This window comes from Coturnix japonica, chromosome 1 (genome assembly GCF_001577835.2).
Source record: "Coturnix japonica isolate 7356 chromosome 1, Coturnix japonica 2.1, whole genome shotgun sequence".
NCBI lineage: Eukaryota > Metazoa > Chordata > Aves > Galliformes > Phasianidae > Coturnix > Coturnix japonica.
In genome coordinates, this window is record NC_029516.1 from 118,871,009 (window position 1) to 118,886,852 (window position 15,844).

General features: G+C 39.5%; 1 protein-coding gene across 1 annotated transcript in view; it reads left to right on the top strand.

Annotated features, from left to right (window-relative positions):
* Positions 1 to 15,844, top strand: part of UBE3A (ubiquitin protein ligase E3A) — a 44,150-nt gene that overhangs the window by 5,186 nt on the left and 23,120 nt on the right. Inside the window, exons 2-4 of the mRNA XM_015851006.2 lie at positions 3,588 to 3,655; positions 10,471 to 10,588; positions 13,544 to 13,588. Coding sequence (XP_015706492.1) covers positions 10,569 to 10,588; positions 13,544 to 13,588 — 65 coding nt within the window. The 5' untranslated portion in view covers positions 3,588 to 3,655; positions 10,471 to 10,568. The remainder of the gene's footprint in view (positions 1 to 3,587; positions 3,656 to 10,470; positions 10,589 to 13,543; positions 13,589 to 15,844) is intronic.

The following is a 15,844-nucleotide window of genomic DNA, read 5'->3' on the forward strand; positions in this document are numbered from 1 at the left end:
ACATTTACTAGATCAGTTGCCAGGGCCCGCGTCCAACCTGGTCTTGAACCACTCCAAGGACGGGGCATCCACAACCTCCTGGGCAGCTTGTTTCAGGGCCTAACCATCTCTAGTGAAGAATTCCCCCTAACATCCAACCTAAATCTTCCCTCTTTTCAACTTAAAATCATTTCCTATCTGCTATTATCAGCCCTTTTGAAGTGTTTACTCCCTCCTGGGTGTAAGTCCCTTCAGGTATTGAAAGGCTGCAGTGAGGTCTTGGGGCTCCTTGTGTATTGGTGTGGCAACAATGAATCACCTGGTTTCTCTTCCTTCTGATGTTTTGGGAGCAGTGTGGCAGGACTTCAGTTTGAGTTTGAGCGGTAAGGGCAAGGCTGGGTCTTTGTGCCTCTGTCATTGAGATGACTCTCCTTCTCCTCCCTTTGGACTCCCTTCTGGGACTCCTTGACATGTCCTCGATGATCATTATGCCATGTAAATTGGTGAAGTGAGCAATGGGAATGAAAAATAGACCTCCCCCTCACCCTGAGAGGCACTGAGATCTGTAACACAGTGCCAAGCTGCACAACGCTGAGAGATGCCAGGCTTGTCCAGGCAGCCGGGCCCTGGCAGTGCTTGTGCTGTCCTGCTCTGGTATGCTCTATGGGACCCGGGCTGGAGCAGCTGCAGCTCGGTGAGGGCACACTTTGGGGTGTTGGAGCGTGGAGAACCGGCTCTTAAAGGAGCTGAACTTCCTAAGTGGGCTGCAGGTCAAACAGGAAATGCTACCATACTCGTGGGTGAGGTTTCTTGTTTTCGTTTTCTTTCTGCTTTAGGCTTAGTCATGCATTTCAGCTGATGACTTCAGTACATAAGAACATTCTGATTTTTGCAGTATGATATTTTTTGTTTTCTTAAAAGGCATAAGAAACTTTGACAAAGCTAGATAATCCTGTCTGTCACTACTTCAGAATTCCCAGTGGGATGCTTTCATCTTTATTTGCATAGCTCTATTCAGATAACACTTAGTTTCTGATTTATAGTGAAATCTAACGTCCAAAGTCTTGATGATCAGTGTTAGGGTTTAGTACCCTATTCTATGTTTAGAAAGTCCAAGGTACACCAGTGTGCACTGGCAGCTGTAGCAGCACTTAGGTACCTGTTCCAACCGCTGTAGCAAAAGCTGTGTGCGGTAGATGGTGGAGATACACAACTGTCCACACAAGCTGTAAATGCTTTGAGTTCTGAGGACGTGAGTGGTCTTAGGGGAATTACTTCACTGAGATACTGGTGTTTCTGGGTTCTTGTGAAAGCCAGTTGTGTGCTGTGGGGTCTTTGTGTTTTTGCTTGTTAAAGGTAGAAAAGAGCTGCCAGGCTTCTGATAGGTGTGACTTCATTGTACCTTTCATCAACTCCTTGTTAGGGGGTAGTTCTTCAACATAGGAGAAAGTGGTTAGGCCCTGAACAGGCGCTGCCAGGGAGGTTTTGTGGAATGCCCGTCCTTGGAGGTGTTCAAGACCAGGTTTGACGGGGCCCTGGGCACCTGATCTAGTTAAAAGGGGTATGTTTGGGTGGCCCTGCCAGGTTTTCAGGGGGGTTGGAGACTACTATGTCCTTAGATGGATCCCCATATCCAACACCGGGGTCATTCCTGGTGTTATTCTGTGATCAGTGCCAAGGCATCATAGGTGCTGTGAAGTATTTTTCACAATTTATTTTGCTTAACTGTTTTTCTTTGCACTCTGTACACCACAGTTTGGTTAATTCGATAGCTTTCATCCTCGTTGATTCTTCAGGGCAAACCTGAAGTCTCTTCTGATTCGATATTAATGTGGCAGTAGAAAACTAGCATTTTGGCTGCTGGTCACGTTTGATTGAGAAATCCTTTTACATTGGAGTGGAAGCAATAGCAGTAGCCTGGTGCTTTTAGTCCAACCACTTTTGTCCTTGCATGCCTATTTTAAGCAGGTGTGCTTATATGCAACTAATCAATTTACTGGTGGTATAAATGTGCATCTGATTCTGTGGCAGTTTGCATCCGTACCGTAGACAGCATTGCAGATCTTGCGTTCCATTTTTGTTTGTTCATGTAGCCGCTCATGAAATCCAACCTAAATCTTCCCTCTTTTAACTTAAAACCATTTCCCCGTGTCCTGCTATTGTCATTGGTTCTGTTTTTTGCCTTGGTTCTGTTGCGACCCTTTGTTTTCTAGTCTCCTCTTGCTGGGCAGCAATTGTTAGGTCTCTGCTAAATGTGTTTGTGATACTTCTTCGCTCCATACTTTTCTTGTTCTCTTGTATTATGCGCCCTGCAAGCTGGTGCTTTGTGGCTTAGAGGACAGTCAGTTAATTACATATAGATAGCATTGCTCTGCATGTACAGTTGTGAATGCTTGAGAGCATTTGCAGACCCGCCTGGACACCTACCTGTGTGACGTGGTGTAGGGAACCTGCTTTGGCAGGGGGGTTGGACTCGATGATCTCTGGAGGTCCCTTCCAACCCCTACAATTCTGTAATTATGATAAAAGCTGGAAGTCCTGTGGTGCGAGACGTGAAAATACCGTTTGTGTTCATAGGAATAGTTATAGCTGAATTTGCTTGGTGGCTTCAAGTTAAGCACAACCTGGTAGAGCTGTGGAGCTGGACTGGCACAGATGTTCCTATCCATCCTTTTTGTATCCTCCCCAGAGCAGAACTGGGCCTTGGGTACTGGATAGATGCTCTCTCATTTCATATCATTAATCCAAAACTGAATGTGTACTCCTTAAGGTAACCAGATCAGGGCTTCTTTCATGGGAACACTGATCTAAGTTGGAAATCAATCTGAATCAGCTCCGCTGCATTTGTTTGCTCTTAAATAGAGGTTTAGAACCAACAAATTCAGTATTAATCTTTGTGATACTGAAAACATACTTTGAACCAAATAAATGAATTTCCAAGTAAATATTAGTTTTCTTTAATTATATGACTGTTTCTGTGTAACTTAGACCCCTCACACTGGTTGTACTGTGCTTGTTAGTTGCTTGTTATAAATATTTGGGGTATGTTTAGGCCTGAGTTCCTTCTTTATTACGGCTTTTCTAAAACTGAACTTCTTATAGACATGCTTACCGAAAACAGAAAACAGTTCTGTGCTGCCAGGACCAAAGTGTGCTTCTGTTGGTGACTTTTGAAAGCATTTATTTAAATTATTCTTATAAATACTGATGTCTTTAATTAAGAAAATACTACTTTTTAAAGAGGGGGGAAAAATGGATGGGGGGGTGGGGTAGGGTGGAGCAGGAGAGAAACCTTGCCAGAATCTTCTAGAAGAAGGAAGTGGATATTTATAATAAACTGGATGAACGGAATTATAAAACTGTATTGCATCACTAGAGAGGAAAGAATAGGGAACACTGTGTATGGACGTGTTCAGCTATTGCAGTTTCCCTGACATAACTAAGCATTTTCTGCTGTGGCTGGTATTGAAAGTCCTGTGTTTCATTTCATTGTAAACTTGTGACTAATCGAACGGCTGTTCTCATTTATATCCCTTTGAAGCAACAGTGAGTTTTGTGACTGCACGCCGCGTAGTGTGAAAACTGACATACAATGTTTTGCATTACAGGTACAGGAGCCGTAGAAGTCCATTCTAGAATTGGGACGTACAGGTTTCTGCTGCTCTGGAAAGATATGGTATGTCTATGTTTTCACTTTTATTGTATGTATTGGGTCTAATAAGAAGAATTATACTTCACTGATTTAAACAAAGAAGTTGAAAATGAATTCAGGAAAACACATGCATTCATTTTTCCCATATTTTTTCAACTTTAATGTCTGTTACTTTTAGGTTTAGTTTCTTTGGATAGCTGACTTGATATTGGAGAAAATAAAGATGCACCATTGACTAATTCCATTTTAATTTCTTATACAAACTCAGCATTATGCTACTGCAATCCATCTAATTCTCTGTTGGCTGGATAAGACCTGCTGCTGTTGCTGAAGGCTTTTTCCATGCTGCTGTACACATTTATAGTCAGACTTGTACGCTTTTTAAGTGTAACATGCAGAATAGACTCAGAAATACTAGAAAAGTTAATCAAACATCAGTGTAAGCAAAATCACAGAATTGTAGGGGTTGGAAGGGACCTCTAGAGATCACCGATCTCCAACCCCCCTGCCAACCCCCCTGCCAAAGCAGGCTCCCTACACCACGTCACACAGGTAGGCATACAGGCAGGTCTTGAATATCTCCAGAGAAGGAGACTCCACCACCTCCCTGGGCAGCCTGTTCCAGTGCTCCGTCACCCTCACCGTAAAGAAGTTCTTGCTCACATTTGTGCAGAACTTCCTATGCTGTACTTTCATCCCATTACCCCTAGTCCTGTCCCCACGCACTACTGAAAAGAGACCAGCCTCGCCACTATGACTCCCACACCTCAGGTATTTATAAACCTGGATCAAGTCCCCTCTCAGAAAATTTACAAACTGGGATGTTTGGAAACTCAGAAACATAACCTTTACTAACAGCAGCGTGAGCCACGTGGTGTCTCTCTTTGTCTGGGCTCTTAGTGTCCAGCAAGCTTAAAATTGCGTGTATGCATTATAACAAAATCAACTTTAACTTGCAATTACTCTAGTTCCCATTTTCTAACCTTATGCTGTGATAGTCCAGTGGAGATGCGTGGTATTAGAGAAAATCTGCACCACTCAGTATTGGCTCAAGTTCTACAGTGTTCTTGATGCATGGTGACTTTAACTGTGGTGTATGCTTATAAAAAACTCTTAAGTCTTAACAAATAAAAAATAGGAAAAGTTGTGTTCTCTCAGGAGTATCTGAGTTATGATAATTCTTTAGATTGGTCCTGTACTCCAGCAAGCACTGGGCAGGTAGTGTGCATTCACTTTGCACCCACAGCATCAGTGAGACCACCCACCTGCTTCTCACTCTCCAGTTTCAATACCCATTTTGTGTATGACAGCTCTCTTTCAGACCTAAGCTGTAATTTCTTCTTTGCTGTTATCTCTACTGGCTGCTTTCTTCTGAATGTTTAACTATTTGCTACTGTATGTGTTTGTGTAGTCTTTGTGATGGTACACGCTTTGTAAGCTGATGAACAAGAATCCCCCTCTAATCCACCACAACATGCAAGTAATGAACATCAGAACAGCAAAACGTCAGAAAAACTGAGTGTTACGCTACAGGACTGCATGATTGTTTGGTTTTAATATAACCTACATTTAAACAAACATACTCGTGTCACTGAAGAATTTGGTGAACAAAAAGGTGCTTTGCATGAAAGGCTCCATGTGATGAGTGGGTGGAAAAAGAAAGCAAAATAACCAAAGCATAAGCGAGAAAGATAGGTGGAATAAAAGTTTAAATATTTAAGCTGAAGCGAAGCTGTAAAACTTAGCTCTTTGGAAGATAACTTGATACCTACCCAGTAAATGGAGAGCTACCAAAACAAATTTAAATAGGTGATTGTATTTCACTTTCTGATGTTGGAGGACCTTTCCATTCAAAGGTGCATAATCTTGGAGGGAGCCTGAAGTAGCAGACACAGCTGAGATAGAAACAAATGTTTTTTTGGAGATGGAGCGAGGCTGGGAGCAAAGGAAAAAATAGCTATAGTCCAAGTGAAAAATGTACTAGCTAAAGGTAACTGCAGATCTTGCCTCTTTTACAAAGATGAATAAAGTATATCACAGAATTGTAGGGGTTGGAAGGGACCTCTAGAGATCATGGAGTCCAACCCCCCTGCCAAAGCAGGCTCCCTACACCACGTCACACAGGTAGGCGTCCAGGCGGGTCTTGAATATCTCCAGAGCAGGAGACTCCACCACCTCCCTGGGCAGCCTGTTCCAGTGCTCCATCACCCTCACTGTAAAGAAGTTCTCGCGCACATTCGTGTGGAACTTCCTATGCTGAAGGATGAGATTTTACAGAAACCTCAGCCAAAAAAAAAATATGTTGGGGGATGCAGGGATGGAAATCTACTGTCCGGAATAACGGAGACAGCTGTAGAAAACAGGAGAAATGAATAAAGAAAATGAGAAGCCTTTAGAAAGGATTATGGTAGCAAACTATGGGGCTCTTGCTGTTACTGTGTTATTTGTGGATATCATAGCCAAGGCATAGCAACTATGCAGATATTATAAATGAAGCTTTTATATAAATCTGTATTTGGAGGTTTACTAGGTACACCAAATTCTACCTTTATTAAACTCGGTGATTTATGTTTTCACTACAGTGTAGATTTCGGAATAGTAACCGGTCTTAATTTGAAGATAATAGCAAATTCAGACCCTCTCTCCAAATAGTTTATTACTCGCTATCCTGCATGCTTGTGTTTCCACTGAGTTTTTCAACCTTTAGTTTCCAGTCATACGTGTTTCTCTATATGTGTGTTTTCTTTCAGTTGGAGGATCTTTTTTGTGGGTGTTCATTCTTTCTTACGAAAATACTTAGTTCCTTGCAGTATTCTCATCAGTCATCTTGATCAACTTTTAATTCTTTTCATTACGTTATCACAAGCCACTTTCTCTTGTTTTCATGCCCTATTCTGCTACTTCTAGAATAGCGTGGAAGAATATTGAGTAATTGGAGAATTAGGCTCTAGTTTTGAACGTGTCTAAAGTACTTTGTGTAGATGATTACCTTTCCAGGAACTGCTTGTGAATAGTATCTGTTTCAGCTGTAATACAGGGAGCGTATGTGTATTTACTAATCAGTTGTGACTGTTGTAGTCGCTTTAATTGATGTTTTCCAGGGTAGAACCCCATTATTTTTGTCTTCTAACCATGTTGGCTTGTATTCATCTGCTATTATTGAGATTGGATGAGTTCAACTTATGAAGTAGTAAAAAAAACCAGCAACAACAAACTTCATTCAAGTGCCTTACTGCTGTTTTTTGTTTGCTTGTTTTTGGCTGCTCCACTGGGTTTTATGTAATTAGATTGTATTAACATATTTGATTTTCCTTTAATAGGCAGCTGATAATTTGACCTACTGATAGTTTCATGAATAAAAGTTTTGGAATCTTACATCTTTCTGTGCTTTCTGTGTTGGCAAAAACAAGCGAGCAACAAAAGGAATTGATGTTTCCAACAGTACTGCTGTTTTTCTGCAAGTTACAGTTAAGACTGAACGTAGAAATATGAAACATATTCTGCAATTTGTTTCAGGACACTTGATGCATCAGACAGAATCACACAACTGTAGGGGTTGGAAGGGACCTCTGGGGATCATGATAAATGGCCAGCTTTCCTATTAGTTGCAGTTTCCTTTATGTCAGTGTTAAGCAAGCTCTGGTAGTACAAGGGCACCTTTCACTGTATGGATGATGACTGTCTGTGAAAACTTCTAATTTACAGTGATTTGTAGCTGGAAGTTGTTTTGGACTTCCTTGCTGATGAATATGTACTCACGTTCCCCATGGTGTAGCTTTGGATTCTGTTTGTTGATGCTGGGAGCCTCACCGTGACTCATAGAATCGTAGAATCACAAGGTTGGAAAGGACCTACAAGATCATCTGGTCTGACCATAATGTTTGTGATTTAAGGTTCAAGGAAATACTTGATGAAGGCAACCAAGTTGCTTTTTAGCCACTTGTGAAGCATCTGAACGTGGTTTCTAACTGGTGGCTTTCACTGGTTTATTATTTCCTTCCACTCTCCCTTTCATTTGATAGCGTTCTTTTCAGTGAAGCTGCACCTTTTTACCTGTTAGAAATGGATTTTGTCTCCAAGTACTGTGCAAACATTATTTATCCTATTTTCTCTTGATAGCTGCTCTATGCTATATACACGGTTTGAGTGTATGGTTCTTACCCTTTATATTGGTAACTATAATATGGGTTGTTGCAGTCCTGGTTTGATCCACCTCTTGTGAATTGTTGCTAGGCAGATATAGATGTGTCTGTATTGGAGCATGCCTAGTCCCAAAGAGCCTCTAGCAGCCATCTCAAGTTTCTGGGATATATTGCGGAGACCTGAACTTTGCTTGTTACCTTCAGCTGCCCTATACGTTTGTGAAAGGCTAAACTGTAAGCAACATTAATCACGATGGTAAAGTCTAGAGAAATCATTTTTTAGTAATTCTGCTATAAGAATAAATATTTGCTGGGGAGCTGTTCTAGAATGGTACCTTCTGGAAGGTGAGTTCCATCCAGAGACTTCTGTAAAGGAATACCTGTGACAGATGAATAACTGTTGTAGCTCAGTTTCTTTTTTCACAATGCATTTTTTTTCCATTATATTAGTCTTCCTTTCTTGATCAAGTTGAGTCCTTTGACTCTTTTACCAATTCTGCTATTGGTTTGTTATTCTTATGTGCTTCCAGTTCCATGGAACACAACTAAGGTATTAGCTATGTAAAGCAACCAGACAAAATACAGGTTTCTTCCTAACAAATGCGGAATTGAAGACTACACCACTGTCCTCTTTCACTATTGTACTAAAAGTTACTTGTGCAAAGAGATTAGTTTATAATTTTTAAGTGCATTTTTACAGAGCCATTTCACACCAATTCTTCAGAAAGCAGCAAGAAATAAGATTTAACTTGAGAATAAAGGACTGCCCTAGGGTGGACTTGTGTTTCTGTAAAGCTAAGGCTTGCATAAAAGCAAATATTGTCAAACCATCATAATGCCATAAAGCAGTGCTTTTAAGGCTTCTTACTTGTGTATCACTTTCTTGGTGGTTGTTTGGGTTTTTTTACCTATTAGCTTTTGTTTGAGGTTGATAGTCCACAGCTGTTAAGTTGAACATCTTCACCTGGTCTGTTACTTGATTTTGATGGAGGAGCAACCATTCCCATTGACTTTTTGCCATTGCACTGTGCTCCCAGCACTGACTCAGTTGTTGACTGCAGCTTTGACAATTTACACCCATACCAATGTTTTATTAGAGAACCTCTGTTTTATTTTGGGGATTTTTCAATTGTTTGTTTCTTTTTTCAATTAAATCAACTGCACTTGTGAAGTTGTTAGTATCACCGACTTCATAATTAAAACAACACTTCTTGTGTCAAGATATGCACCTGATTAAAAAGTGTTATTTCAAAAATAACACTCCATTTTCACTCCATTTTAGAGATGCAGTGTGTAGCAGATTTGCAAATTATAACAGAATAGAAAAAGTCAGCAGTTTTTCAGACCAGCTTCAGAAAATTGTAGGACCTGTTCAGCCATTTCTTCTTAGATGAGTCAACAGATGCAAATTAGCAATGAGGGTTCTTGGTTGCTCTGTCAGACTGGAGACCTTACTGAAAGACTTGTGATACGCTGGACTGAAGCACAGAAGCTTTGTTTACTGAACATGCTATAGGATGTGCTGTTGGTATTTGCACTGGATCACAGTGACTACAGATATAGAGAACTGATCTGAGTGCCTCCTTAGCTTTTGTGCACCTTGCTGCATAAAAACCTAAAAACATGGATATCCAACAACAGAAATAAAACTTTTTTTTCAGATATTGGACAGAGATCTGTACTACTGTAGGCTGTTGAGAGAAAAATACCTTTGTTTACTAAATACAGTAGTTATGTTGCAATGTAATTAAAAACTTCATATCAACAGAAAGTAAGTTGTGCTGTTTGTGACTCCCTCATAGGCCTCTTTGCAGTCCATTGAGTACTAGTGCTTGTGTGGGAAAGAGAATGGGGTGATACTGAGTGTTGAGGCTTATGTTTGGGAATATTTTGTCAGTTAACTGTAGAGTAGATAATAGTAATAGGTAAGAGACTAATTGGTTCCTTTTCAGCCATGGAAGTAATCAGCTGGGGTGGTCCCAGAGCACTCTGGGCCCGAGTATTGCTGAGTGATCATTGGCTGCCACCTGAGTGACAAAGTAAAGGACCAAGCCTTCAATTTAAACCAGTGGAGCCAGATCACAGGAAAGAATTGACAGGTAAAATACGCTTTTGAAAACGTAGAGGAGAAAGGAGAGTCCGTGCAATGTAAATTGAGCAAATAGCCATAAAAGATGGGCCACCAGTGGCAAAACTTGTTCCTTTCAGACTTAGCTTTAGACAGCTTGGTTTTGGGGAAAGGCATGCAGCAGATCATAAGTTACTTGTTCTTCCCTCTCAAGCACAGAACCTCCATAAAAAAAGAGCTAGTACCAATTCAGTTGTAAAAGGGAAACGATTTATCAAATGTTATCGTAGTTAGAACCTGTGATTCGTGTTTTTATACATCCAAATCTTCAAATGCTTTTTGTCTTGACATCGGGTGCTTTCTTCTGGTTCAAGAGATGTGGGGTTATTTTGTTGCTTTTTGGTTTTTCTTTGTAGAGAGATTAAAAGTAAGTTGATGAATTTTCAGTTTTATCAGTTGTATAGTGAAGTATTTGGGTAGTCACATAATGCTGTCTAAAAGATTTGAACAAGATTTTACAAAGCTTTTATTTTGCAGACAAACTGATTCTTAGCATCTGTGTTTTTGTTCAGTAGGCTGGCTGAAAATAGTTTGTAAGGACTTTTAACTACATTATTTTTATTATTTAGAGTTGTTAAGCTCATGCTTAGCCCAACGTGACACAGGACTGGTGTGACAACTGTTTTTAATCAGTGACTCAAAATTGTGATCACCCTGATGTCACCGAATGGCCACAGCTTGTAAAAGGTAAGATCAAAATGTATTGTGCTGTTTCTCAAGATAATTGTTAAAATAATATTTATTCCAAGACTTTAATCTGTATGACTTGAAGTTAATTCTGTAAATAGCACTAAGGTATATTGTTTATTTAAGATAAGTCAGGTGGCAAAATTGACCTACACTTTTACTTAGAGTGGTTTTAAAACTCATTTATGTTGTCCCTCCCTGCTTTTTTAAATGACAAGCACTGCGGTGCTCCAGTGTGCTCCTCTTAAGAGCAAAACCATCAATTAAATATCTCTGACTTTACTATAATACTAAATTCTGTGTAAATTGTTTAATGTACTTATTTAAACAAATTGCTCAGTTAATTTTAAGTATTTGTCTAGGGTGATTGATGATAAAAATTGTAGACTTGTATACGTTTACTTTTCTCTCCTAGGGAGTTACAGTGGAGGTAAAAGGAGGGGCTTGCAGAATGGAGAAGTTGCTCCCTGTGTTGTTGGAAGTGAGCCACCACCTGAATTTGCTAGCTCATACTGCAGTATTCAGATTAGTTGGTGTCTTGATCAGTTTCTACAGTCTTACTCAGAGCTGGGATTTGTAAGAGCATTTGCTCCAAGATTTTTCTTTGAACAGAAGAAGCCTAGAAGGATAATAAGGTTTCCTGTTTGTAAACAGTTACTATAAACAGCTTCTCAACAAATAACTGCTGTAAATAGATTGGTCTTTCATATTGTTTTAATGAGTACTGAAAGCTCATCATATTTGTTGCTTACATTGTCATCTGAAACCTGTTAAAATCCATTTATTGAGTAGATTAAAATTTCTGCAGGTCACTTCTATGGTAGATCTGCTCACAGCAGAAGATAATCTGAGGGAATTTGAACCCTTTTCTTGTTGAACTACTTACCTGAGAGGACCAAACTTTTTTAAACTCAGCTGGTCTTTTTTCCCTTGAACTCTCACGGAACTTTGTCTTCTCATATATTATACATAAACTATAAGGATAGAAAAAGACATTGGATATACTGATAGCGTTGTTTACTTGTCTGCACTGCAGACTGCCATCTAGTTTTTTTACTTTACAACATTAGGTTTAGATGCTAATCTACTGTTCTTTTCTGTAATTTTTCATACTGTTGTGTTTTTAAAGGACCAAAGTGACTAATACTTTTGAGTTCTTGTCACTACTGTTTTGGGTGTGTTTTCATAGTAACTTCAAGCATTGCTGTTATCTGTAGTTTCATTGGGAGACATTGCATACGAGTAAAACAGAGAAAACAACTGCCTCACTGCTCCAGGCTGGCTCTGTGCTCTCAGTTTCTGAAGTAATGTATGCTAATAGAGGAGCTAGCCAGTGTGAATATAGACACTTCTTCACTTCTCAAATTGAATGGCTTCAAGCACTTGTATATTTAGGTGAATAATTAGGAAGAGGTTTGCTCATCTCTTTTAAGTATCTGGGGACTTGGTTTGGAGAGTCAAAGGAGAAATTAAACTTTCATTTGTTTTACTGTTGAGCATTATTTTTCTACTGCACCTCTTTTGTCAGTCCTGAGTTTGAACAGGTAAAGGAAGGATCATTTGGAAGGAATAAAAAGATCAATTATTGAGGCTGGGTTGTTTCTCTAACCTTTTTTTTTTTTTAGCTGAATGATATGTGCATTTGAAGCACGAGCGTAAACTTCGTTGGATAGTAAGTTGAGTTCCATCTCTAGTGTCAGTTGAGTAACTTAGTGAAGCATAAACAAATAACTTCCTGTGTTCTGCATCGTCTGTCAATGCACAGTATCCAGTTAGCTTAGGAATTTAAAACTGTGTGCCAGAAATGCTTTCTAGGCACCGCATCTGTTAATGCAGTACAGTTTGGTAAATTCTACAAAGTTGGTAAGATCTTGTGCCTCAGTAAAGGAACTGAGGTTTTAGTAGAGAATACTGAGAACATTGGCTGTGCTAACCAAAGTCCCCTAGCAAACTTGGTTGAAACCCTCAGAAAGAGTGAGTTATATTTAAAAATATTAGCTCACTTCTTTTTTGAGAAAGGTCTGTCGTGAAAGACGTTTTTGTTCATGTAAGCTACCGAGTGTTGCTGTGATGACTGTGCTGTATTTCTACTCCTGTGCAATATACCCAATCCAGCAGTCCCAGTCAACTGTACCAAAATCTACCGCAGTGAAAGTTGAGTACAGTTCACAAGGTTGTTGAAAAGCAGCTTAAGATGGCTGAAGTCAAAACTATATTTTTACTGCCCCGCTGTGGGGCGCCCAGAAGGGTAAAAATTAATACCTTAAAAATGAATTATGCTAGTGCAGATTCAGGAAGATAAAGAACAAGATGGGAGTAAGGAGTCAGGCACCTGTAATTCATCTGTCTTAATATGGAACTATACCCCTTAAATAACTCTATATTAACTTAAAGGGCTAGGTACAAATGCCAAGCAATAACATCTAATTCTCAAAATTACTGGCTGACCTGTTGATTGGAATGAAGAAATAGGAAACTGGGTGTAACTCTTATGTTCTCTGAAGTTATGTACATAAATCTGAGTAATGAGAGACAAGAATTTTGCTTAGAGAATGTCAAAGCCGGCTTCTGAGCTGCAGCATCTTGAAGTTCAGCTGTTCACAGGTAGACTTTGAATATACCTTTTGGTTACAGAGGTGGTTATGAGGAATTAGCCCAGAACTGCTGCATCATGCAACCTGAATAAGGAAGTACTGCCAACAGGGGTCTCCTCTGGTGGTTGCTGCTGCATAAGCTATGGCGGAAAAAATGGTGTCCTTTGACTTGATTGTGTTCTCAGATTTATGTTACATTTTCTGGAGTTTGGTCAAACAAGTTAAATGTGCAAGTGCAGAAAAGCTGATGCTTCTAAATTATAGAATTACTGTTTTTAATCACTTTGCCCTTCTCATAACTCTTTATATTGTAATGACTTAAAAGAACAAACAGTGCTTAAGACTTCATCTGTATTTGCAGATCACCAGGAGAACCTCACTCTGAAAACATTGAAACTAGCCGAATGTAAGTACCTGAGTGGATGAGTTCAGTGTATCTTTAGAAATGTTTTGAATGTTTGGACATAGGAGTTACTTTTGTACCTAAGACAGAAGCTGAGTGGAAATATGCAATCACATTACACAATTTCAAACTAATGGTTAGTCTTTGTAAATACTGTGATTTATTTATTTATTTGCGGAGGTGAATGGGTTGAAGGTAAAGCTCAAGAGTTTATTTTAACACGAACCAGCAGATGGTAGCATAAGTGTCAAAAATCTGCTGGCCTATACTCGGATGTGGCACTGGGGTGTAATTTCTACTTGCTGCTCACTAATATTGCGTGGGATTAAAGGCAATACTGTACTAAGGCATGATGTCTGCTATTATCTATTGGGGCAGATGAATTGCTAGCATAAGGAAAAAAAAAATCAAGTCTGATTTGATTTGTCACATTCATATGCTAAGTACTCTTAAAAACAGCAAACTAAGTTCACTAAACAGTGAACATCTAGCATCTTGCTAGCAATTTAGAACCTTGTTTTAGTTTGTCTTCATTAGCCCAGAAGCCAAGATTAACTAGAAACAAGATTGTATTTGGCTGTAATGTTCATTTCAATTCCAAATTATAAAGGCTGTGGGAATGAGAGAACCATCTTTAAAAAGATAAAAGTTACTTGAGGCTTTATTCTTCTGTGCATTAACAAAGATTCTTTTCTAGCTATTCAAACCATCCTGTGCTAAAATTCCAATAGGGAAACCACAAACATTGCTCTTCTGGCTTCTAAAATAATAGAGGGAGTGTAGCCCATTTGTAAGCATGCTGTCCTAGGCTTCAAAAGATTTTGGCTAATTTCACTTCTGCCACAAGTATTTTCTGTGGCCTTAAATCAACTGTCCCTTCCCCAGTCCCCCCTAAAATGGTCAAGCATTCTACACATCATGGGCTGGGTATCTTGCAGGTTGTGGACATAGTGTTCATAGCCGTCGATTCCCAACATACAGGGGGCAAAGTTGAGGCAGGCTACTTACATTGCACTGCATCACCTAATGGGTGAAAAAGAAACCAAGAATGCTTTCCCCATGCATTTTTAGATATTCACTGGGGGAAATTCTTTTCTTGTACAAAGAACTCCTAGGATGGCAAGTTTGGTTGCCTTCTCATGTGAACCCGTACCAGAAGTGTTGCCTAGCTGCTTGGGTAGGAGTACAGGTGAAGGTAACTGCCAACTACTGTATGGACAGGTGTCAGTCAGAGGTTGCAGGGCAAAGGCTCTGCCATAATGTCTTCTGCTAATGTAGCAGCCTATTTTAGTGTTCCTGAAGCAATTTGGGTTATGTTTCTCTGTTTTTCTGGCCTAAACAACTGTGTGGTTGTAGCCTGGCTATAAGTCTTCCCTGGATGTTATCAGTTGATTAGCTGTTTTTTACCCACAGCAAAGATAGTTAAGTAATGTAATGAGGACCTGAACAAGTGTAAAAATGGGGGATAAATTGGAAAGAAGAGCCAATACAACAATATTTCTCTTCTAGCAATTTGACAAGGTGTTTTCCTCCTTAAAATTGAACCTGAAAAAATTAACATCTGTGGCTTTTCAGTAGAAGCTGAGGTGTCTTTTTTTTTGTGCAGAATGATGATCTGACTTGCTCTGACTACATATGTATTATGTGTCTAAAATATATACTAGCCAGTCAGGCTATAGGGATCCATGTGTACCTACCACTCATACACAGCCTCAATACATAGTACGCTTGTAAGTTTTTAGGACCACGTCATAATGTGATCTATATGTCACCAATTACAGAGAATTTCTGCAATCCTGCTGCATAGTTGCTCTTTGCATAAGGTGGAATGGCGTGCTGAATAACTGTTTGCCCTGCAGGCATGCAGTGTTGCTAAAATAGTAACTATGTTATTTCTATGCCTATAATTTATTGGTACGTGCAGGGATTTATGGAAGCATTTTATTTGCACAATGGCAAGTTGTTTTGCTCTGGTCGGCTGATATAATTGCTTTATTTGTTTGTGTTTTGCATTGCAAAGCTCCATACCAAGAGCATAGTCATGCATTTCACATTTGTTAATGAAAAGAAAATCCAAATCTTTCAGACTGATGCAGCAAATTCTTCCATGATTAAGAGCCTTACTTATCCCAAGCTTTTCAAGTTCTCCCTCAGCCTAATGAACATCTTGGTGTAAGCTCAGAGTCTTTTGTTTTATGTTTTGTTTTGGCTTTTTTCCTTAGCATCCATTCAAGTTCTTGCATTCTCATCAGCAGCACC